Raw genomic sequence first — 26,633 nt, 5'->3', positions numbered from 1 at the left:
GATCTGAGCGAAACGTTGTTTTAATCAAAATAAATAAAGACAATGGAAGTCCGAAATCCTTTTATTTTCAATAAATAAATAATTTATTAATTCCATTTTTATTTAATTTTATTAACTGTGATTAATAAAATTGTATTTATCTCATCTAGGAGATCGAAATGGACAAAATATCAAGATACAATATTTAATCGCCATTAAATGGCCTACACAATTTTGCTAATAAGAGGAAAAGTCAGTGGCGCACATGTTTTTTTAGAAAAATATTCCCGTGGTAACCTATATAACACTGGTGAATCCTGTCGACACTTTTTTATCATTAAAATAATGTAGTGCTCATAGTAACTTTTACCCTCCAAACCTCATTCGAATCGCTAAAAGAACTTGAAAGAAAATTATAATAAATCGAAAAAATATTAAGACTTTTATCACCCTGTAACTACGAATCTAAGCAGAACCGGACCTATGTTAATATGAAAAATAAATCTTATTTTTACGGGAGGAATCTCCCTACGAGAGATGGTACATGTTTTTTGAAACACCCTGTATATATCTATATTAAAATTCTGCAATCTAATACGAATCACTATTGTATAATGTATGGAATAACTCCCTCGTATATTTTATGGTTGTTCGGATTTACCTGCAATTAATATCCTTAAATTGTAATTTCCGTACTGATATCGTGTTATGGTATTATTTATCTTATGCGAAAACCTAGATAAGAAAGTCGATTGAAACGTTTACGTACAGTACAATTGTTCTATTTTAAGGTTATTGTCTATCGTTTGAGTCAAAATATGTACTGATATGAAAAACGTAATAACAAATTGGCAGTGTGTTAATTGTAGGCTAGGCAAACGAAGTGCAGTGTATACGTGTGTTTTTCTCTTCTATTTAATTGGTCCATGAAATGTTTGTTTTTTAATTGCTACGTAGTAATTAGCGAATTTCAGCCATGTGTTTTAGGATATTGAACACAGGTATGGGTTTTGTAGCTTTTAAGATTAATTTATTCAAATTATAGTTGTTGAAATACTAACAACTCTCGCACGTGAATTATCACGATAAAACTTAAATGGTGACAATTTACTACTTAACAATAGTCTCTTTTCAAGCGATTAGGCTTGTTACAGTAAAAAAATATCCCTGAAATAAAAAAAATAATAAGTATATTATACCGCAAACATAATAAATACTGTAACTATGAGAAAATATAAAATCCTATATATCCTGTTAGCAGAATTAGTTGAAATTAAAAAACACATTCAATAAAGTTGATTATTTGATTTAGAACAATCATATTCAGTTATTACATTTTCTAATTCTATGTCCTATTACGGGTGTCTAACCATATGATCGAAGACGTCGATGATATCGATAAAATATGGCTTGGAAATGAAGATTCATTTTGTATGTAAAATTATATGGGAACTATCATCGATCGTCACCTTCACGACAACTAGATGCCGTTATTTTACAGACTTAATGTAGTCCTTTTTTCCAGATATGCCAACATTATTGGCGTAGTTTTATTAATTCAAGTTAAATTGACAAGCAAGTATATAATGTCAAAAAAGCATAGAATCTAAGAAAATTACCGGAAAGCAATTGAACGAAAAGAAAGTTGTCCAAAAGAATGGCTACTCGAAAAGAAAAATCACCGAATTACAATTGACGGAAATAAAAATTTCCCGGAATATCGATTTTTGATACAAAAATGCTTTAATGCAGGCCATTTAAGAACGATCAATTTAATAAAAACCAAACATATTTATACAGATATATTGATTGAAATAACTGTAGAGCAGACTGATGGGCGGCGGGTAAATACCTTACACCGTCTGGGTATACTATACCCACTGATACATACTGGTATATTCCCGGTATTATACCGGTTATTTACAATACGGTCGTCGGAATCTGACCGTTATTACTTTTTTTCGGACAATTTTCCTGTTCGGTAAAATGGCCTTAAAAAGGTCCTACACGCAACGATATCTGAGTGATTTGAACTATACCGCCCTTCGATTTAGTTCAAATCTCAACGTGTAGTGGCGGTTTCGATAAAGATCTCATCGAAGAGATTAGATCTGCGATCTTTCAACGTGCTGAATATTTTTAACTGCACAGACCACAGATTTGGCGGGAACTCTACTAGACTACAGACTCACGAAACTATCTTTTATAAAATCTGAACGCGTTCTCTGAAAATATAGCTATCAGACTAGTCTTAAGAGCTGAGCTGTGCGATTTGACATGCAGATCCAACATGTATGGCCCTTTTTAGGATGATTTGCTTTCGGTCAATTTTCCTGCGGTAAATTGATTTCCGGCAATTTCCGGATACCAAATGTTTTCCCTCTCTCTCTATCTCTCTCTTCAGTCCTTCACCCTACGTGAGAGTTTGGTGACATCATGTGTTGTTTCTACTTGGTCTACCCACTTCTTAGGTGACCTTCCACGTGATCGTCTATACCCTCCCCTCCACCATCAGTCTCTCAATTGAGGTGCCACTCTTGGCAATATGGCCAAAATATCGGAGGATTGACTGATTTAATTTGGTAACCAGACGTGTCTCAATTTTTAATTCTTCAATAATAGAAATGTTTGTTCGATGAGCCGTCAATGGTATTCGCAGCAGCCGTCGATACACCCACATCTCTAAGGCGTTTATTCTTTGCTTATCACTTTCCTTTAATGTCCATGTTTCAGAGCCATACATAGCTATGGGGAAAATGAGGGAGTTTGCAATGCGCAGTTTCGTTTATCGTGTGATTGTTGATGTCTTCCATATCTTAGTAAACTTTGTTGTTGCATTCTTCGCCATTGTCACTGCGCCTGGTTTCAGCCTCATCCAGAGCATCCTCCAGAGTTTGCTATCATGGCACCTAAATAGTTGAACTGGCCCACAACTACGTATCCAGCCACGGTTCGGACATCAGGTTGGTTGTTGCGGAGGCGGTCAACAATCATGATCTTGGTTTTCCGTTTGTTTAGTTCCAAGCCATATTCTTTACTAATCTTACACAGTGCAGCCATGACTTCCTGCAACTCTTCTTTACTGGCGGCTATAATCACGGTATCATCCGCCTATCTCAGGTTATTTATCCTCCTGCCCCCCACAGAAAATGTTTTTTAGATCATAAATATTATATTATCTATCCAGACACAACAAAACCATTGGACAGGCTAGACTAAACTTAAAAATATAAACAAAACAAAAACTCTAAGGCCTTGTAAAAAAGGTTTTTAATCTTGTAAATAAAGAACTATTGTACTGTGAATTAAATTTTGAAATCTGAATACAGGCGTATTCAGAGACGATTTTGAAATTTTGTTATTATGAATTATTGATTTAGAAACAAATAAACATAATATATCAATAGATAAAAATCTATAAATCTTTAAATATAATAAGTGTTTATAATTTATTGAAATACCACAGACTACAGCCCATTCATTAGACAGCACAGCTTGTGTTTTTGAATGCGAGTGTCAAAATACCAAGGCTTTTTTCAAAAAATTATAGATCTTGGAGTAAAAATTCAAAATTGGGATTCAGATCCTAACTAATACTTATCATTGATATTAACTATATATTTGACAAACTAACTTAATGACTTGGCGCTTATGTTACATTAAAATGATTAATATCATTTTAATGTAATCTAATTTCGTCGTATTTTATTTTTCGATCTTTTTTTACAGATTATAAATATGTACACAAAAAGTAGTTTATTAAAATGCAATAAAAAGTCAAAACGGAAGGTTGATATTGTGTTTTCTTAAGAAAAGAATTAGGGCAACGTTAGCTTTTCTCAACCACGGCCAATTTGAATCGATGCCGTGTTCAAGATGCTATCTTCAAAGGGCACTATAGCAAATTAGAGTACGGATTAGTGTTTCTTTTAGAGTCCTTATAAAATAGATTACGGTGACATTTGCTGTGGATAAAAGAATAAAAATAAATGGAGAATATCGACAGACTTGTTTTGAAAAACTATTTGTCTCAGCTTAATCCCTTGTCGAATCCGCCTGTCCTTATAAATAGAAGCTAAAAGCTCATTGATGTTTGAAGTTTTTTTTAACAATAAATACGATTTTTTTTTAAATTTTTGTAAGTCTTTAGATCCATATAATGTATGTCTATATAGTTTTAAAATACTATAAAGATTTCGTTTTTATTTTTGGTATATGGGCTAACATAAGTTTTTTCCGGAAATATGGCCATCTCAATTTTCTGTAACTTTCTGCGAATCAATTTTTAGTATAGTCTACCTATCCGTGCTTTCGTTCAGTCGAAGATAATTCTACTACGAATGTGTTAACTATAATATTCTTTGGTTCGGTCCATTCTGAATTAACAAATACGTGTCCATTTTCCACCGTACGCCTCATCTCATTATCTTTGCCACTGTTGATATATCTCCTTCGCTTCATTTTTGATATCAGCCTTATCTGTTCTTCCTCTAGTTTTCTGATATATCCTCTAGTTTACTATAATAATCCTCTGGACGCCCCTAATCACAAACACGATTTAAACATAAACACGTCTTATAAATCTGTATGCGATTTTTTTCAACCAGAGAGATGTTGACAATAGTTTCATTAAAAATATTTCCATTACAACTAGAATAAATAAACAATAATATATTCTACCGCAAACATAATAAACACTCTTAAATATGAGAAAGTATACAATATGATGCTGTTAGCAGAATTCGTTGTTATTGAAAATAGATTTAGCTATGTGGCTTGAATATCAAATCGTTTTTAATTACTATTTTTTATGGTATTTCTAAAAAAGTTGTTATATGGGTGGTCGCAAGTAATAGTCAATTATTATAAAAATGTGGCAATTGTTTATGGCTTACTTTTTTTATTAGGAGCGACTTCTTCAGATAAGCGTATCATTTTCCTTTTTTTTTTCTTTCCTACATTTTCTCTTCTTTCCCTTTGTCTTCTTTTATTCTTCTCTTTTCTCTTTTCCTTCGTTGTTTTTTTCCTTCTTATCTTTGTTAACATTTATATTTGTAATGTTTTACAGATCCAGCAATTTAACACATAAAAATTAATATGCTTATGTTAACTTAAACAAACAACTTTTTAAATTAAGTTTTTTAAAATTCGTTGGACACTTACTATGTCGGTAGACCGTTATACAGGGTGCGTCTCAAAAGTGGCTCACCCCTATAACTTTTTTATTTTTTCAGATAAAAAAATGATATTTTGTATGTTAGTATATGACATAAATTGACTTAATCAATTGTTTTTGGTCACTTCCTGTTTCACCGAAAATGAATTTCACTACAACTTTTGATTTTATATACCCCCGGTATATTTTTACTTTATTCGATAGAAAATGACACTCTGAATAGAATGAAATATCATATGTCAACTTTTGACATTTTAGCTTAAAAAATATTGTATCTTAAATTTCAATCTAGGGTGATGATAATTTTTAATCAAGGAGTCTTGGAAAAATAGATTCATTGTCTAATGTTTTTCGTGTCTTGTTCTGGCCGATTAAAAGATGCCCAAATCGTATTTTTAATGATATCTCAACTTTTTTAAATGGAACAATGGTGGCTCGTTACCAAATTACCATATTTGGAAAGCCTTTTTTACGTATAATTTGGTACCACACACTTGGTCTTTCGAGGCAAATTGTCGTTATGAACAGCATGCTACAATTTCAAATAAACCTTATGCGAAAGTTGACATATGCTCTGTCATTCTATTCAGAGTGTCATTTTCTATCAAATAAAGTAAAAAAATACCGAGGGTGTTATTTAAAAATCAAAAGTTGTAGTAATTTCCGGTGAAACAGGAAGTGACCAAAAACAATTGAATACGTCAATCAATCCTAATTTGTGAAGAAAAAAAGAAGAAAGAAAAAAGAAAAAGTGATAAGGGTGAGCCATTTTTAAGAGGACCGTGGTTCGGGTTCAATAGCAAGCAAAAAGGAGACGTTAACTCAATTTTAAATTAAATCATTTATATTGAATATTTGAAAAACAAATAACGGATACGTGATGCACAAAAATATAACCACAATCATGATAAATATTAATTAATATGAATTTTACAGTCAATAATGACAGTGACAGATAAATTAGGAAAAAACCAGAGTAAACAATAATAAATAAAGACAAGGTCGATATTTTTTAATTTGGATGGCCAGGTTTACCTCCTTGGTAGACGTTTAATAATTTTTTTTTGGAGAATGAGCTTAAGTCAGTCAGGAACGCTTATACTGGAAGGATATACTGGTGGTCACAGCCCCCAAGAAATAATTTATAAATAAGATAAAATAAAATTGCTAAAAGAAATTAATAACACCAATCAAAATAAAAAAAAATGTTTACAGTAACCGTATATAACGTTTTGCCTGTCGCTCTTACCTGTGTGTATAGACAGAAACACGGTCCGTTTTACCTGAACTGAATTAAGAGTCTACTACAAGTGACTACTAAATATGAGCAAATTTAAGTAGAAAGGCTAGGCCGGTGTCAGATCACTAAAAACAAGATGGCGGCCGTTCATGTGATGGCGTCGGTTCATGTCACCTGTCATGCGGTTTAAAACCGGATCAAAGCAGTTCAAAATTGGTTAGATTTAACAAATAATTTATTAATTTTATGTTTATTTCAATTCTATTGATTGTTGATTTGATTATTGCGTTTGTCTCATCAAGGACATCAATATTGACAAAATATCTAGATACACTTCTTATTTTTACGAGAAATGGCACATGCCTTTTGAAACACCCTGTAGATGAATATGAAGAGTATACTAAGGGCTGGCAAAGGTTAGTCTTGGGTCGAGATTTCCGTATGTAAGAAGAGTACAATGCGTTTATAATGTACTGAACAAAGAGAGGACAGTAAACACGTTGCCACACGTATGAAATAAACCGAGAAACTGTGCACATCGCTAAGAGACGTGGAAGGGGATATAGCAGATTTGTCGCAGTTGACCGGTCGACCCAATCAATACCTCTGTCCTCTGTCAGTACTAAAGCTCTAGGGAAAGGTGTACGTCATGCGTTCAGCTTCACTATTTAATTACGTCTTGTGATACTTGATTTGTTTATTTATTAACGAGTCGTAATTTTCCCTATAGCTTGAATTTTTTTAAGTGCAAGCTAGAAACACTTGAATTTTTGGTAAAAATAAGTGGAATTGAGTGGGTGTTCGATAGTGGTCGCGCTGTTAGAACTCTGAATTCAAAAATCGATATCTCGAAATCTATTAGAAATAATAGATTGTAGTTTTTTCAAGAACTTTGTTAATATTTCTGCTGTATTTTCTTTGTAGACAGTATGTGAAATCTTTATCAATAAAAAAATTACACGATTGCTGAAAATTGCTATGCTCTAAAAGTAAATGGATGGATTGTTTACAATGTTTGAATGGAAAAAACAACCTTATCGAATTTTTCTTATGTAAACATATTGTAAAATATCCGATCTTGAAAATAAAAAAGTTTCAATATCTAAAGTCGTTCTTGAGTTATGGCCTGTTATGTGTTAAAAAGTTGAGTTTTTAAATTATCGCGATTACTGACGTTTTCTCGTTATAAAGAAATGACACCTTAACGATATTCTTATAATTCCATTTCAGATGCTCAGAAACATTACAAACCTAATGATTTTATCTAGTTATCTCTTGAAAAAAAAGTCTTTTAAAAATAAGCGGTTTGCAATCGTGATTGTGACTTTACTTGATAGGGAAAGGCGTATCGGCAACGCCGCAACAGCACACCGTCGCGCGTCGCGTCGGTCGGTCGCATTTCTCTCACTCCGACTTAATAAGATCCCTATGCGATTTACTTCCACACATGTAAATGCCGACCCAAAAGTAACAGTTGCCAGCACGGTATATCTTAAAATAAGAACACTGGAGTACATTTTATGAATTTAGTTTTACCGGAAATACCACAATATTCAAACAATTTTAGTGGAGTCACCTCTATAGACATTTATAATAACATCAATCACACAACTAATTACAACAATTTTTTTAAATTGTGATAATTATATTTTTTGTCACTCAAAACTACATTTCCATAATCACTAACTTAAAAAGCATACATTTTTTTAATTTTGTAATTAAAATTTGTTTATAAATCTATTTAGGATTTTCCTGTATGTATGTATATAGATTTTTACTTTCATGTTTAATTTATGTTGAACCGTGAATATTACTAAACCTATGAAATATATTAATTACATACTGATTTAACCGTAATAAAAAAAAACAATTATTATTAAAAAATATATAAAAAAATGTAAAAGTTTTTTACTTATAACCAGTAGTTGTGTGTTTAAAATTGTCAGTTTTCAAATAAGTGCTATCTAAAAATAAACCAGTAGTTACATAACGTAATTAATGATCCGCCATATAATTCTCAGTGTTTCTTATAACAGACCCAAGAATTATCAAGGCTTCACTTACTATTTCGGTGTAATGTAAATGTTGCACTTGTAGGTAGGCGCAGTTTCTTAACTTTTTGCCGTTTGGATAATTTGTGTAGTTTGATAATTGGCGCAATTTCTTGGGTCGCTTAATGACTACAATTTCAGAAGTTGTTTGGTTTGTATTTTTTAAAAAGTTTAAGTAGTTTTTTAATAGTACCTAGTAATTTTTTCAATTACTTGATTTGATGTAAAAGTTTACTTTTACTATATATTTTCTTAATATAAAGATTGTTGAATAGCATAATCTGTACAGTACAGTCCAGCTTAATAGTACAGGGAGGTTCAATAATAGAGGAAGCAATAATAGGACTATACAGGGTGCTACAAATTCGAGGTAGGAGCATTGGTATCTCGGAAACCGTAATAGATACGAAGATAGTTAAATTGGGGCAAAGATGCGCCTTGGGGATGTTCACCAAGATGCCATCAAAAAAGTTTTAGACATTTCAAGGATTGCTGAGTTTTTTGGGAAAAACGGATTTTTTTGAAAATCAATTTTATTTTTTCCTGTCGTTACTTTTTAGAAAATCCAAAAACTAATTGCACATTCTCATAGTCACTTTATTAGGGCTATCTGATGGTATTTTTAGATTTTCAAATTAGCTGATAATTTGTGAGATACAGAGGCCAACTTATTTTTTTTAAATACGGACCTGCAATCTATATAAAAATTCCTTCAATCTTATTTATAGCTCTTTGAATCAATCTTCTTCTTATACTTCCGAATGCATTTTGTACTCTTTAATTGTTTTTTATTATTCGTAATTTGTTTTTGTACTTTTAATGTTGAAATGTAGTGATTTCACTTTTACAAATGACATCAAGTAATACGATAGGTCCAGGAACCTCGCTGGCCATTAAACTGTTCTAGCATTTCCAATCCATCTTCCGGGGAAATGATTTGATTGTTTATATTACATTATATTTATGTTATTTATTTTAAAGAAATGGAATTTTAATATCGACCGTACTATATTACTAACGTTTTTTTCTTTACTAATTATTTATTTTATATTATATTTTATTATTGTATTGCATTTTATTTTCCGTATTCAATGTTTTACCCCACATCATTGTTAAGTTTGAAAGCTTATCAATATTGTAACGATGAATAGATTAAATATTAAAAAAAAACAGAGCCGGACTTGAAATTAGTTTAAATAAATTGTGTTCAAATGTCCAAAACAAAAAAATATATCAAGTGTGGCATATCATTGCACTCAGGAAACCGAGTTCTTTCAAAATCTGAAATAAGAAATGCAGGTCCTTTAAAAAGATTACGTTGGCCTCTGTATCTCACAAATTATCAGCTAATTTGAAAATCTAAAAATACCATCAGATCGCCCTAATAAAGTGGCTATGAGAGCATGTAATTAGTTTTTTGATTTTCTAAAAAGTAGGTAAACTGTAACGACAGGAAAAAAATAAATTGATTTTCAAAAAATCCGCTTTTTCCAAAAAACTCAGCAATCCTTGAAATTAAAAAAAAAATGATGGCATCTTGGTGAACATCCCAAAGCGCAACTTTGCCCCAATTTAACTATCTTCGTATCTATTACGGCTACCGAGATACCAATGCTCGTACCCCGAATTTGTAGCACCCTGTATAGGTAACTGGGAAACCGTTAAGCTTCATTCAGAAGCTCGAAGTGGTTTCAATTAGCGTAGAAGTTTGTTGAAGAAGTTAGTGGTCATCTGACAGGGACATTAAAAGCTAGCCCAAGACGCATTCCTGAAATTTAAAAAAGTCTTCACCTGTAGATTTCGACCTTGATCCTCGATTGAGATTTGTGGAACGCTACATCTGATCGGTACTCCTCTATGGCGTGGAGAGTTGGACACTAAAAGCAACTGCTATAAACAAACTGGAAGCTTCCGAAATGTGGATATACCGCAGAATCCTCAAGATACCATGGGCATCCAAAATAAGAAACGAGGATGTGCTCAAACTTATTAATAGAGAACGTGAACTCTTCAACACCATAAAAAGAGAAAGACTGCATACGTAGGTCACATCATGCGTTACCACAAATACCAGTTTCTTCAGTTCATTATTGAGGGCAAGATAGAGAGCAGAAGAAGTTTGCGACGGAAAAAAATGTCATGGCTGCGGAACATAAGACAGTGGACAGGCATGCGTGATATAGGTACAGACGTTGATCCAGACAGCCAGAGATAGGGAAGCCATGGAAAGTGCGGTCGTAATGATCCGTTAATGGATAAGCAGAGAAAGAAGAAGAAGAAAAAATTAACAATACATACTTACATACTTCAAAATTAGCGAGTAATGTCATTTTAGCCTTTGATTATATCATCCGTCAAGAGAAATTGTGGATAGAAATGAAAAATTTATTGTTTTATAAGCTAATTATTTTAATTTTAATTATTAGACTTTCTCTATGGATGACTTCGGCGAGCTGTTACTAGGATATTCTATAAATTTTAATTGTATTTTTTTAGATCCATCTAAAAATCCATGGGCGTGCCTGTTATTTTTAAACAAAAATTTATGTTGAGCTCCAAGGGTCAAATACAACCATCGATAAGTTGTATTTTGGAGAGAAACAAAGAACTTCTAAAGTATAACGCACCTATTTTATGACTAAGTTAATCATTTATGAACAAGGGCAGTCGTTGTATATAATCAGACCAGCCCTGTACACTACGAGTAGTATTAATAATACTCTAAGACTTTTATTAATATAGCCATTAGAATTGGGATAAAATTAATATTTTTTTTTATAATTTGTAAAATGTTAGTAGCGACAGAAACCGTCAGCTCTTTTGATGTGGCGGGACCAAATTTTCTTTCTCTCTCTTTTGACGTATTTGACAGATAGACTACATATTTAACTGCTCAACTTATGAAGTGGTCCTATTAACATGGTATACAATGCTCATAATTTGAAGTAGAATTAATTATAAAGTTTTATACATATTTTTTTTGTTTTGTTTTATCCTTATTTCTAAATTTGGATGTATAAAATATCTTACAGCTAATAAATAATTAAAAAAAAACGTTTCGTTGCCTGAGGTATATTTGATATAAAGTATATAGAGATATTTGATAAATGGCAACAGTGGCAACTTCGCTTCTTCATACGACAGATACTTATTTCGCGCAGCCACAAAGAAAATTGAAAACGGGACTGTCGCTACTCGTCGGTTTACTTACTCTGGTTATATTAACAATATCACTTAATCATAATCATAATAAATGTAGGGTTACAACAAGAGGACCACAATAAAGGTCGCAATGGAGTATGCCAATAATAGCTACCTCACAAAATCTAATCTAATCTAACATACACAGATACATGTACAATCCATCAATTTTGTTATAAAACATGCAAATGAAATTTTTTTCGCAACTATCGATTTGTTCATTAAAATTTTGGCATTATTCAAACTGTGTTCCGTGTCATGTGCTCCATCATTGGCGTGCCCGGGGGTGCGCCGCCCCCCCCTGGTGCTGCTGGGCACCCCCCAGAGATATCCTGAATTATGACTCTTGGCTACGTATTAATTTTTATTTGCTTGCATGTGATGTAGTAAAAATGACGTTTTCTAGTTTTGTTTAGTTAATATTATTTTATTGTGTTTAAAACATGTGCTAATTTTATTTTTTTTATAAAATTTGTAGGTATTTAAGTAATCTACGGGAACACGGTTTGATAACCAAGTCTATGAAATTTATTGATAGAGAAATTCATGTAAAATTGTATTCAAAAAATGTGTTTTTAAAATTATTTTTCATTTAAAAAAAAAACAAAAGCCCTAGGCCCCCCCTGGGCTCAACCCCAGGCCTCCCCCCAGGCCCACCCCAGGATAAATTGCTAGTTACGCTAATATGCTCCATGATGTTGACTAGCATATATCTGAAGTTCTGCCATTCGGATTGCTTGGTATTACTTGAGCCTAAATAAAATTGATTGTATAAGTATTGGTATAAATGCTAGCGAATAATTCTATGCCATCGGAAATTATTTATGTATCTAAATTCTTATAGCTATGATCAAAACATAAAAAGTCAAACAGATTCACGTAGAAGTATACACGTTTTTTTCCTATTTTTCTAAAGAAAAACTATGTATGCATTTACGGTAATAATACTTCTATTTAAGCAGCACTTACTTGTTTGTACTTAAATAAATATTAGGAGGATAAAAACACACGCTGTAGAGATTGTTTGAAGTAAAACAGATTAATTCGTAGATTATAATTTAAGTTTGTTATAAAAACAACTTTAATTGTTCCTCGAATTATAAATACTTTATCGTAAACAATGAAATGAGTTTTTTTAATGGAAAATAGAGAATAAACCCATTCAGAATTATTTTTTGTTATACAATGAATATGTATGCAATATCTAATAGGTAACTAGGTTTTCAAGGATCCTAATTACAATAAGGCCAATGTTCATTGTGTGATAAATTTCATTCGAATGATTCAAAAGCACCGTTATATCGAAAACGAATGTTTAACATTCTTATTTTACATAATTAATAATAAAATGTTAATGTATGTTTATTTACCTTCGATTTGCTTAAAATATAGATTTCTCTAAATAAAATTAAAATATTTTAATACTAAATTTTGGTGTTTTAATTTTTTAAATATTAGTACTTCATACCTTAGCCCTTCTTCGTTTTCGTCCAAAATACACCTACGCATGGTGCCGAAATCGGATACTTCTTAACTTTATCAATGGTTGTGTCTGGCCCTTGGCGAGCCCGTCATAAAATTCTCTTAATAGGCACGCCAATGGATTTTCGTAGAGGACGTGTTAAAAAGTAGAGTCACATAGGCAGTGTTGCCGACTTTCTGAAATATAATTTCCCACGAAGACTGTCAAAATATCCCGTTTTTGCTAAAAATTCCAACGAGTTCTCAAATCCAATATAGTGTCGTCAACACAATGCAGATTTTATGTTTTTTAATTGAAAATTTAAAAAATATCCAAACGAATTAATTTTTTAACAATTTTAATTATTAATAATATTTGTACTCAACGTAAAACAAAAGCAGCACATTATTGAATATAAATTTCGGAAAATACTTTTAAGGTAAAACGACAGATTTTCGTATCTGCTATGACATTTTTTTGTCCCACCCTAATTCAAAATCTAACCACGGTCATGGTTACTGCCCAAGATTATTATATTGAACAGGTTGCCACGTAACTTTGGACCAATCACAGTAGTTGGCGCGTTACGTCAGCTAGTGGGACATTTAAAATAACTATTAACAAATTGTTTAATAATAATAACAACTCTACACAAGTTAAATTGTTTTTCTATAAAGTCTTTATTTATTTTTCTCTAATTTTTCTGACATTTAAGATTTTTAAGCAATATTTCTATTCGAAAAAAAAATAGTTTTAGCTTTTTACCGTGCTAAACATCGTAAGCTAGTCGAAATAATTTATTATACATATACATCACTCAGCAAAAACAATACTGAACGTTATAGGCTGTTACAGGTAGGAATGATCTCTATTACTAAGGAAAATTTGTCTAGTTCATCAATTATAATACGTAAGTACACTAAAACTAAAAAAAAATAATATGTCCACTAAAACTGTCCTATAATCCACTTAAATGCACTTAATACAGCACCTTCGGAAAACAATGTAAAATTATATGTAAACAAGCTGAAAACTGCTGAGACACACGACGAAACCACACGATGACGCGCAATATGGCTGCTAATGTCAAGTTACGAGGCAACCTGTTTAATTTAATAACCTTGGTTGCTGCTGTCATTTGTCATAATAATGAAAACAAAACTTCATCTTTATGGAAAATAAAAAATTAATAAAAGTTCCTGTTTATCTGTCTCTGAAATTCTGTTTAATACTCTAAAAATTGCGGGAAATTAGAAAAAATCTCCATGCACCTCTTCTTCGAGCACACTTCCCGTATACATCATATAATTTTAAAAAACTTACCAGTGTACTTCCCGATTTTTTGTATCTAAAATGTAGACACTGTAACTGTAATTTATATTTATTTGTTGTTGCAGGAAAAGTAGCCGAAAATGCAGTTCTTCTCGACTCGCCGCCTAAACCCCGTCCCACCATCACCCGCGCCCACAACGCTCCGCGCCCCCCTCCGCTCTCTTTTACCCATCAGCCAGTCGTGCCCACCCACGCGTCACCCCTTCACCCGCCGGCATCACCCGCCACTGAGGCGACGACGCCGGGTGGTGGGGGCTTCCTGTCGCGCCTGCGCAGAGGGCGACGCAACAGTGGCGGCGGTAGCGGGGAGACCGATCAGCTGGTGAAGAGGAACGGCCAGGCGACCGGAACCGTCATTAAGCCGGCCGGAAGTCTGGCCAGCCTGCGGAAATGCGAGACTGTGTTGGCCCTTACTAGTATTCTCAGGTGAGGTATTTAAATCTAAATATGGTTTAAAATTACATATCTGGAGAAATATATCTAATTTCAACACTCATACACAAATCCGCCAATACAGTTTTTTAGCATATTCTGCAGATAAAAATAAGTAAAAAAGTTCGTATAAATGTATGTCGTAAAATGCTTAGTTTTGGAGATAGGGTGTAGAACTTTCATTTTTATTACGATTTTTTCCGAATAATTTATGAAGTAACGTCAATATTTGGATAAAAATTGGTGTCTGGGACTTTTTTAAATGATAAATTGATACTGATATTGGAGATGGAGAACTACCCTCTATAAAACCGTCCCAGATACTGGCTTTTGTCAAAGCCCTGGGACTGTATGATGAGTTATAACTCAAGAAAGGGGGACACAATAGATCTGTAAGGTCGCAGTGATTAACCCCCCTCTCACTAATTCTAAATTCTAAAATTCTAAATGATAAATTTGATCTTAATGTCAATATGACTCCTATTTTTAGGGGGCGCCACCTACCTGTGTTTTAACTCTTTTAAAGAGTAATAACTTTTCGTCCGTACCTGTATAAAATTTCTGATTCAAAAAATATACATTTCCGTGACTTTTTACGTAAAAAATGTCTCTTGCTAAAAATCGCTACGAGCAACCGTTCTGGAAGATCTATAGGAAATAGTCAATACATGTCAGTATTGACAAAAAATAAACACGTTGAGTAGGATAGTTATTTGACTGAAATAATAAATTTGGGAAATTTTTATTTTTTATATTAATCATAAATTTTTCTTTTCAAAAATGATGAAAGTTTCTATTGAACTTGGCACAAACCATTTAATATTTATGATTTCAGTCTAATAGCTATTTAGTCAACATGTTAAATTTATGTCAACGATTGCAAATATCTCGAGAACCATTACTCGTAGCGATCTTTACCAAGAGACATTTTTTAGGTAAAAAACGTCATAAATGTATATTTTTTTACTCAGTAGTTTTATACAGGTACGAACGAAAAGTTATTACTCTTCAAACCAGTTAAAAAACATGTATAGGTGGCGCCCCTGCAAGTAAGAGTTATATTGACATCAAAATCAAAAAACTCCCGTACACAAATTTTCATCTTAATGTTACTTCAGAAATTATTTGGAAAAAAATCGAAATAAAAATGAAATTTCTACACCCTGTATCTCCGAAACTAAGCATTTTACGACATAAATTTATACGAACTTTTTAACTTATTTTTATCTGCAGAATATGCTGCCGAAGTTTCCAGAATACAGTTCGGACCACCCTGTATAAAAAAAGTTTTATACGAACTACGAACCCAATACCCTCCAATACCCATACGACACTCAATTTACAGGGTGTCCCAATATTCCGTGGACATAGAACTACTACGTATTTTGGAATTTGGACGCAATTTACCTTTATACAAAAATGCTTCGTTTGTCCATTTAGAGGGCATAAAAAATAATCACATTTTTTAAGATATTTTAAAACCGATATTCCGATTTGAATGAGATTTGAGGTGCCTAAGCGCTTTAATATTTGACTTTTACTAAAAAAAAAACAAGAAAAAGTACGCAAAGGGTAAATTAGTACTAGGTAAAAAGTACTACCATAGTTTGTACTACCCCCTTACATCAGTTTTAGTAGAAATATTTTTCAACTCCAAGGACTGATTTTTTCTTCGTAAAATGGTTCTCCTAAAATTTACTACATTTTTTGTCTCTTGAAAAAGAACGCCACATTGCAAGTTTTTGAGAAAATGAATAATTTTTTTGTCCCAAAACAGACCTACAAAATATACAGGGAGTTCCAATATTCCTTGGACATAGAACATCTATGTATTTTTAGTTAATTGTAAACAATTTATGTCTATACAAAAGTGCCGTTTGTCCGTTAGAGGGCAACAATCAATACATAGCTCGACGTGACAAGAAACATTTTTTGTAAAACAGTTTTTACTAGAAACAAAAAACGTTAGTAAATAGGTACTAGAAGGACCATTTTACGAAAATAAAATCGGTCGTCGGTGGAGTTTAAAAATATTTTACTAGAATTTATGTAAAGGTGACGAGAGGTTTTTACTAGAATTTATGTAAACCTGACGAGACGAGAGCGAGACGAACGCGAGACGTTCCAAATTCGCTAAGTGTGGACCTTAGGTGTGGACGGATCTCGCGAGACAACCCATAGAGCCTCGTTGCTAGCCGTCCTCTGTCGGTTTTGCGACGGCCGATCAAAGAGAGCTCGAGACACAGTCTTTGGGACGTGTTTTTGGTAGGCTCGCTCGACTACGAAATATTAGCTCTGATTTTTGAATTTCGACTATTTAAAATTGAATAATCTCAAATTTTTTAAATGGTACACCATATGTATTATCATTTTGTTGATAAAAATTGCAAATTTTGCGTCACTGATAATTTTTACCGTACCGAAATCTAACATTTCTTAAACAAATTGAATTATTACAAAATCTATTAATTTTAGATAATATCATATACAAAAAAAGTTACCGAATGTTAAGTAGAATCTAATAATAAAATAAAAAACCCATTAAAAATGTTATACACACTTTTTTGAAATATCCTGTATATTCTACAGTAATTTTAAAATGTGCTTCTATATAAATTTTCTATTTAACATTTTGTTCTAAAAAACGTATTTTGTAAAAGACGTCGTTTCTGGAAACAAATGAAGGGTTAAAGGAGAAAACAACCAAAAGGGAAAAAACCGACGATGAATAAAATACGACGAACCAAATACAATGTTAGAAATACAAACATTTATTACTCTATCCGTTATTATTTGGCCATGGTTTGTTATATTCAATTACAATTTAATATGTGTTTGGGTTCCTATCACTATGATCCAACTCTCTTGTCTCGTGGCAGGCTTGTCTCAAAAAACAGTTAGATGTCTCGCTCTCGTCTCGCTCTTGTCTCGCTCTTGTCTCGCTCTTGTTTCGCTTTTGCCCCGCTCTCGTCTCGTCAGAATGGACGCATCTTAAGGGTGTGGATAGTTTTTACCCTTCCCGTACTTTCCTTACTTTTTGTGAAAGTCAAATGTTAAAGAACTTAGCAAAACATAAGCACATAATCTCATTCAAATCGGAATAAAACCGTTATTCCAATTTGAATGAAAAACAATATATAAATAAAATGTCTTAAAAATGTGTTTATATTTTTTTTAAAGTTTAATGCCCTCTATCGTACAAACGAAGCATTTTTGTATAGAGGTAAATTGTATCCATTGACCTTATTTTGATTCCAAAAATACGTAATAGCTTTATGTCCACATGCTAAATATACAGGTAATTGATTAATATATTTAAATGATAATTTTTGAAAGCAGAAAATATTTGAACGTATTTGTATTTTGTATTCGAATACTGAAATTAGAAGAATTACATCAAAGTTAGATAAATAAAAGAAAAAATTTATATGTATATTCAATGATCTGTCATTGCATGATACTCTATAATTGATAATTTAAAGAAGTAAAAACAATTTACGACGTTTAAAAATAATAATTATACCATTTCGTATTTCTTGCAAATCTATTTGTACTATACAGTTATAAATTTGGTTTATTGATGGGGTGTCAGATACTATAGAGTTATTGTGTCAAAATTCCTTGATAATTGATATTTGATAAGCGTAAACATCTAAACCTTTTCGGATTTTCCTAATTGGAAATAATTCGGTTATTGCTGTTATTGGTCCAGTGATATCCAGTATCGAAAAAAAAATGAGAAGCATTTTTTTGGAAACACTATAAATATGACTGAGTGAGTAAAAAAATGTTTACTATTATTACATTATGAGGCAGAATGAGTACCTACTTAGTTTTCCCAGTTAACCTCGCGCGATTATTATATTTATTGTTATTATATTGTCATGCGATAATAAGATCAAATTATTTTGTTGTATGAAAATACGATAACTGACATTCATGTCAGTTATATTAGAAAAAAATATTTTTTAATGGCAGGCATGATTGAGTAAAAGCATATGAAATTAATTATTTGTAATATAATAACTAATATTGTATCATCGAAACTTAAGGCTTTACACTGCAACCACTCAATTATAGCCGCTTTTTCCATGAACTTGTGGGAAGCTTCTTTACTAATCGACAATGATAGCTGGCGTTGTCCATTACAATAACTGATTTCTGGGGAATATACAGGGTGGTCCGAATTGTATTCCGGAAACTTCGGCAGCATATTCTGCAGATAAAAATAAGTAAGTATAAATGTATGTACTAAAATGCTTAATTTCGGAAATACAGGGTGTTAAAGTCTCATTTTTATTTTGATTTTTCTCAAATAATCTCTGAAGTAACGTCAATATTTGGATGAAAATTGGTGTCTGGGAGTTTTTTGACATGAGAAATTTGATTTTGATGTCAATGTGACACTTACGTGTAGAGGGCGCCACCTACATATTTTTTAACTTGTTTGAAGAGTAATAACTTTTCGTCCGTACCTGTATAAAATTACCGAGTAAAAAAGTATACATTTACGACGTTTTTACGTAAAAAAGTATCTTTGTAAAAATCGCTACGAGTTATGATTCTCGAGATATTTGGAATCGAAATTATCAATACCTGTCGTCATTGACATAAATTAAACATGTCGACTAAATAGTTATTAGACTGAAATCATAAATTTCAAATGTTTTGGTGCCAAAAGTTCAACAGAAACTATTTTTTCGCAGAAAAATTTATGATTGATATAAAAAAAATAAAAATTTCCCAAATTTATTATTTCAGTGAAATAACTATCTACACAACACGTTTATTTTTTCTCAATAATGACATGTGTTGACTGTTCCCATTCTAAATATCTTGAGACATAAATGTCGATTTAACGGGTTTTTATGTAGGAGACATAAATGTCTCCTACATAAAAACACGGAAATGTATATTTTTTCACTCAGTAGTTTTATACAGGTACGCACAAAAAGTTATTACTCTTCAAAACAGTTAAAATATATGTAGGTGGCGCCCCCTACAAATAGAAGTCATATTGACATTAAAATCAAATTTCTCATGTCAAAAAACTCTCAGACACAAACTTTCATCCAAATAGTGACATTCGATTTCAGGAAAAAATCGAAATAAAAATGAAACTTCTACACCCTGTATCTCCGAAACTAAGCATTTTAGGACATACATTTATACGAACTTTTTTACTTATTTTTATCTGCATAATGTGCTGTCGAAGTTTCCGGAATACAGTTCGGACCACCATGTATATTCGATCATTTGTTGGAAATATTTCTCAAAAACATCAGCCGTCATTTCTTCGTGGTAGTCGTTGCTTGAATTATATTGAAATTGCAATAATCTTTGATCCAAAAATCCGTTTTCACTGCCTATATGGGTTATAATAAGCCTGCGTCCCTTTCCAGACGGAAGTCTTAATCTCGTTGACCAACCCTCCATGACAGCTTGTCGGGAATTCAGTATATTTTTATCTTGCCAGACTTTCGATACGGTGTGTCCTTTATTTAGCTAGGTTTCATCCAAATAGAAAATATTCTTACATTCGTTGCGATATAATTAAGTATTCTCGTCTCCAGCAAACAATATCCGGCCTATCAATAAGAAAAGATTTTCTGTTCTGTTTTTCCCACCGGAAGTTCATTCCATGAAGAAGTCTCCATACTCTAGTTCTTGATAGTTGTGGCAGGTTGTCGTCATTCTGGACGGCATTGCACAATCTTGTCCAGTGTTTGTATTTCTTTTGCGAAATACATACCATGCACTTTCCGACGAACACTGTTTTTAACATCCTCGTCAATTTGATGGTTTCTTCCCCGGGTAAGGAATTGGTTCACCGAGGTTCCGGCATTTTCTCTCACGTAAAAATCTACAAATCGTTGATTCTTCTACCCCTATCATATTGGCACAGTTCGTAATTATGTCACGAACAGAGCTTGCGGGGTTTTGGTATACAGGAGCACAGTTTAGCACTGTGACAAGAGCATCATGAACTTTCAGGATTAATGCTTTTTCCCGCAAGGAATATGCACTATTGCTAAATCGTTAAATAGGAATTGGAGAAAAACTTGAACTTGAAGCCATCTTAATTAGATGAATAGACGTTACTTGCTAGTTGACGAATACTAACTATTTCAATTTTTTTCTTATACAGGTACTTATATTTAAATATTACGAGTTTTTTATTTTAATAACTATGGGTACAGGTTACGGGGCAAGTAGTTCCGTCGCGCCTATGGTTTACAACTATTTTATGGTCTGAACCCTCGATCTGTGCTATCAACTCCATTGGAACACTAGCGAACTAACTATTTTTTAATGGACCAACTCTAATTTTAATGTCAATATTTATTTTTATTTACATTCTGATACGATTTACTTCTTTCCAGATCTTCTTCTAGCTCTTCCTCCATCGAACCCCTCCAGCCCCAGAACCGGCTGCGCATCGCGCCCGAGGGCTCGCAATCGCGCCTCTGCTCACGCTGCTCCAGCCTGCTCACGCTCGCCTCCGGGTCACGCTACTCGCTGGACTCGGCTGCGGGCGGCTTTGTCCGGGTACCGCCCACCCCCGATCGACTTCCGCCGCCTATCCTGTGTAAACTGTGTCTGGTGGAGGTGCCGGCTATGTCCGCGGTGAGGATACGGCAGTGTGAGTGCGCGTTCTGTTCTGAGGTAAGAATATATCTTATACTAGGGTGTAAGGATATGCTATGCATGTTCATATTAGAGATGAGCAACAAATCCCAAACTGCGATTCAATCGCAGCGATTTTTAAGTCGCAACCGCAACCTGCGATCGGTTCTCATAGGAAACTGCGATTTCTTATATTTGCGAGTTTCAATTTAGGCAACCAATATTACTATAGTTACGATTTGCAATTTTGCTGCGATTGTAATTTTGCAAACTAGGACCGTAATAACCTTCTATCTGCGAGTCTGAATTTTAGGAGTTGCGATTTTGTTGCGAATGTAATTTTGTGGTCCATTGAAGCATTTTATAATAAAATGCGATTTAATTTTCTCGGCGATGCCGTCTCAGATGCGTTGTGTTCATATTAGTTCCTTAGCGATTACAAAACAAAATTACTTTAGTAAAGAAGCATTTGTCATAGAAAATTTACGCGTAAAAAGTCTTATTCTTGGAAATAGAAAAAAATCGAGTCAAGATATTCACGAAATGAATAAAAATCGTTTCCTTTATTGGTGAATTTTAACAGCTGTACCCTAAACTTACAATCTTCATTATTTGTCATAGAAGATGTCATTTTTCGTGGCAATATTGTTCGCTACTTCTTCTTTGACAGGTGAACACTGAACCATTATATTAAATATACTCAGATGCAAAAAAAACGCTACGGGAAATTTTTAGTCAAATTTAAAGTGTAATATTTTTGTTACTTTTAGCCCTATTTTCATGATTTTTTTAGCAAACTGTATATAATTATATCACTTTTTGTTCGTAAACTCAGTTTTTTATGAACTTTAATATTTGGCATATTATACAGGGTTAATCGAGGGGTTGTTTTTTACCCTAACTTTAAAATGTGCAATAATTTCGTCTGGAAATTTTCCTAAAATATAATTTTACGGTCAAAATCATATTTCTTCTGAGCATTTTGTTTTTTGGATCATACATGCCTTGGTTAATTTTTAAGAGTGAGCTTGCCAGCAAAAGTTTGCAATTTTTTCAATTATCATTTCTTTTTTGAAGTTATTTTTCCATATGACTAGACGACTTTGATGATTATTGTAAACTATATACTACCCTTACTACTATGAACTGCTCAGCATGTTCGACGTTTGACGAATGCTTGGCAGGAGGGTTAGAGGTCGCGAAGCAATACCAGCTTCGCTTGGTCCTTAAAGAAGAATGGAAAAACATAACGCAATATGATTTATGCAGCCTCTATGACAGTATGAAGGAACGTATACAGGCAGTTATAGCAGCCAAGAGCGGCCATACAAAGTATTAGGGTATTTTTTACAATTTTTTTTTTCTGCTTGTATACTAGAGTTTTACAGATGTTTTCTTTAATATCGATAGTTCTGTTATTGTTATTAATATTTTTTAAAACCCGGACTGTATCGTTAGTCTTTACCGTTTTTTTAATTTAGTATAGAGTATGCAATGCGGTGTAATATGGCGTTACGACAATAGTTACTAAAACCATCTTGCCAGGGCGGCGCCGGCGCCGCCGTATTAAAAAATTACATCAAAAAGTAATAATATAATAAAAAAAATTGCAAATTGGTCGTTATCAGTTCATTTCGCTCTTAAAAATTAACCAAAGAGTGTTTTGACATGAACCAAAAAATAAAATGCTCAGAAGTCATGGTTCTGACCGCAAAATTATATTTTAGGAAAATTTACAGACGAAGTTATTGCACAGGGTGTTTTAAAATTAGGGTAAAAAACAACAGCTCGATTAACCCTGTATAATGCCAAATACTAAAATTTATAAAAAGCTGTGTTTACGAATTAAAGTTGACATAATTATATACATCTTGCCAGTTGACATAATTATATACGTCTTATCATCTATCTTTATAAAAATTTATACAAATTTATATAAATTATATTACATTACATCTTACAAGAAGAGGAAAACTGTCAAAGCTGTGTAGTAGTGGGTCTACTATATAACAGGGCATTTGAACAGATTCTGTTAATCGGAAAAAGAAAGAGTAAAGTACATTACTTAATCTTATTTTATTTACAATATTGTGGAAAACACTTGAAATCGCATGTTCTACAAATTATACATCCATCTAGCCTAAAAGAGCGATTCTAATAAAAAATAAAACCAAACTTTTTCTGTTTATTGCAAACAGAAAAGACACAAATCTGAGATAATTACTGTATTAGTTGAAGCTGTAATCAAACCTGTATAATAATAAATAAATTGTTTTGACTAATAAATTAAAAGTATTATTTACTTATTATTTTTAAATTATTGAGCCAATTGAGAGATACATGCCAGACAATAAAAATGTTTTAATGCTCTATTTTTTGTTTCAGTCTCCAAAACTCGCAACCAATATTGCTTTCAAAAAAGTTGATATGTACGTTTGCTTAATATTATTATTTATTATTTTATTAGTGTGCCTTTCCAAATACAGTACTAATAAGTACCAATCAAATATTTCTATCAAAATCAGTTTCAATAGAATATATTAAAAAATCTGACTGTATGAAATTTGTAAAGAAGTCTATTTCTGTCGTGTGTTCTACCTGTTTTACTTCTTATGTATTAGACATCCCAATGGATGTATTAGACATCCCAATAACAGAACAAGAAATAAAAACCTCCATAAAACAGCTTAAAAACAACAAATCAGCTGGCTGTGACGCGATTCTGGCGGAAATCTATAAGTGTGCAAGTAAAGAACTTATTGGTCATCTTAAGGCTCTCTTTGATGTCGTATGGGAAAGCGGAGAGGTACCTCAAGATTTTCGCAACGCGAATATAGTGAATATATTTAAGAACAAAGGAAGTGCATTAGACTGCGGAAATTACCGGGGAATTTCGCTATTGGCTATCGGCGGAAAAATTCTTGCAAAAATAATGTCAAACCGCCTGCACCCATCGTCGATTCCATATTTTCCATCCGTCAACTACAGGAAAAAGTAAAAGAGCAGCAGTCTAAACTTTATGTTGCATTCATCGATCTAACAAAAGCCTTCGACTCTGTGAACAGAGATGCGTTTTGGGCAATTATGGAAAAGTTCGGAGTACCCAACAAATGTCTTACAGTGTGTAAAAGCCTCCATAACAACAACAAGTCAAGAGTGTCACATCATGGATCACTGAGCGACCCATTCCTAACAAATACACGAGTTAGGCAGGGATGTGTCTTAGCGCCTCTCCTATTCAACATATTCATGGCGGCGCTCTCCATTATAGTGGACAGCAAACTGCAGGAGAGAGGATTGGGCATTAGATACAGATATGACGGCGGTCTGTTCAACATAAAAGACTCAGGGCAAAAACACGTACAAAATTTATCACAGAACTTCAATACGCTGACGACTGCGCTCTAGTTGCAAACACGGTACAACAATTACAAGAAATGTTGAACACATATACCTGGGCATACGAGGCTTTGGGCCTTAAGCTAAACATCGACAAAACTAAAATCATGTGCGCTCCCCTGGAAGATCACAACAATGCTATAAAAATCGGAGAAGAACTATTCGAATATGTGGCGGAATTCAATTACCTTGGCAGTTTGATTTCGGAAAAGGCCAATATTGACTCTGAAATTCAGCACAGGATTAGTAGCGCCTCAAGAGCATTCTGGAAATTAAAAGACAGGGTTTTCTACAATCATGACTTGAGTACAAAAACAAAACTTGCAGTATACCGAGCAATTATAATCCCCACCATGTTATATGGGAGCGAAACCTGGGTGCCTTACCGCCGACACATGAACGCATTAAACAAGTTGCAACAGAGACACCTTAGACAACTCTTAAGAATCCGGTGGTTCCATCATGTCTCAAACGTATCGGTCCTTGAAAAAGCTAACTGCGAGAGTATTGAAGACATGGTCACAAAATCCCGCTTAAGATGGGCTGGTCACGTATGCAGAATGCAAGAAAACCGCATAGCATCTGCTTTACGGTGAGCTAGTAGACGGTAAGAGGAGGCCGGGTGGGCAACTGAAAAGATACAAGGACATTTTCCACGAAAATTTAAAGGGAATTAACATGCAGAATGAATGGGAAAAAGCAGCTCACAATAGAACTCAATGGAGAAGGGTTGTAAACTCAGTTAACAGCGGCAACCAAAAAGTGAAGAGGCAACAAAGCAATGAGATTTTTGAATGTCCGGAGTGCGGTAGGCAGATAACATTACGTATCGGGCTTTTCAGTCACAGAAAAGCTCATGAAAGAAAACGCCTTGCGTGACCATCTTTATGTGTGTCGAATACTCGTCAGCGAGTAACAGCTGTATGTATGTTACTTCTTAACGACTTATATTATTTACAGTTCCAAAAGAAAACATTGGCATGCATATACCTTAAAAAAATGTACATCAAAATCAATGAGTACGTTCCAGAAAAATGTAGTTTAAAAAACACGATGAAGGCTGAATTCCTGCAATAATAAATAATATCTTTTATCCATGTAAACAATGCACTGTCGCATATGTTTGCGTCATATTTCATTATACGTATGTAAAATGGTTAGATAATATTTGATTTTAGTTAATAAAACGTCAAAACGGGCAATTAAATAATCGAATTCGAATTTTTAAAATCTGCGTCAAATCAAGACAGGTTTTTAGATAAAGCTGACCTCAATCATCTCAGAAATTAATAGCCACTTAACAGTAAGTGGTTAACACTTCAGGTCTGTTGTACACAAACGAAAAAAATCTAATTAATTGTGATGACACTTCTAAAAAATAGTGTTATTTTAGATCATTTTCTAATTTTATAATTGTCGGGTTACGATAAACATGTTGTTTGTTTGTTTATTTAATACTTATTTATTCCGATCAGGTGAGACAAAACACTTTGTTTTGATCCTAACCAAGGACGTTATAATACCTCATAGTTTAACGAACAAAAAAATCTAAATATTCAAATTATACAAATTTCATCCCACCTTTCTTTATAGTTTGATTAGGCGTTAGAGATGGGCTATTGGTATATTTTTGCTGCGACTTTTTCAGTTCTATTGTGGTTCTCTCATATCTAAATCACATTCTTCAGTGTTGTATCCTTTTCATAAAGTCTAGTAACTTGAACTAGGACTAGG

At 33.2% G+C, this 26,633-nt stretch overlaps 1 protein-coding gene across 4 annotated transcripts in view; it reads left to right on the top strand.

Moving 5' to 3' along the window:
• Positions 1–26,633, top strand: part of LOC115881848 (probable E3 ubiquitin-protein ligase RNF144A) — a 145,650-nt gene that overhangs the window by 96,216 nt on the left and 22,801 nt on the right. For 3 of the 4 annotated variants that reach the window (XM_030899544.1, XM_030899542.1, XM_030899545.1), the window contains exons 4-5: positions 14,507–14,867; positions 21,257–21,539. In XM_030899544.1, the coding sequence (XP_030755404.1) occupies positions 14,507–14,867; positions 21,257–21,539 (644 nt within the window). Of the gene's footprint in view, positions 1–802; positions 981–14,506; positions 14,868–21,256; positions 21,540–26,633 lie in introns of those variants that run through there. The other variant, XM_030899546.1, reaches the window with a different exon arrangement.

Source organism: Sitophilus oryzae, unplaced genomic scaffold (genome assembly GCF_002938485.1).
Source record: "Sitophilus oryzae breed Bouriz unplaced genomic scaffold, Soryzae_2.0 scaffold_1743_pilon_pilon, whole genome shotgun sequence".
Classification (NCBI taxonomy): domain Eukaryota; kingdom Metazoa; phylum Arthropoda; class Insecta; order Coleoptera; family Curculionidae; genus Sitophilus; species Sitophilus oryzae.
Note: the sequence above shows the minus strand (reverse complement) of the source record. Positions and strands in the feature narration are given on the sequence as shown.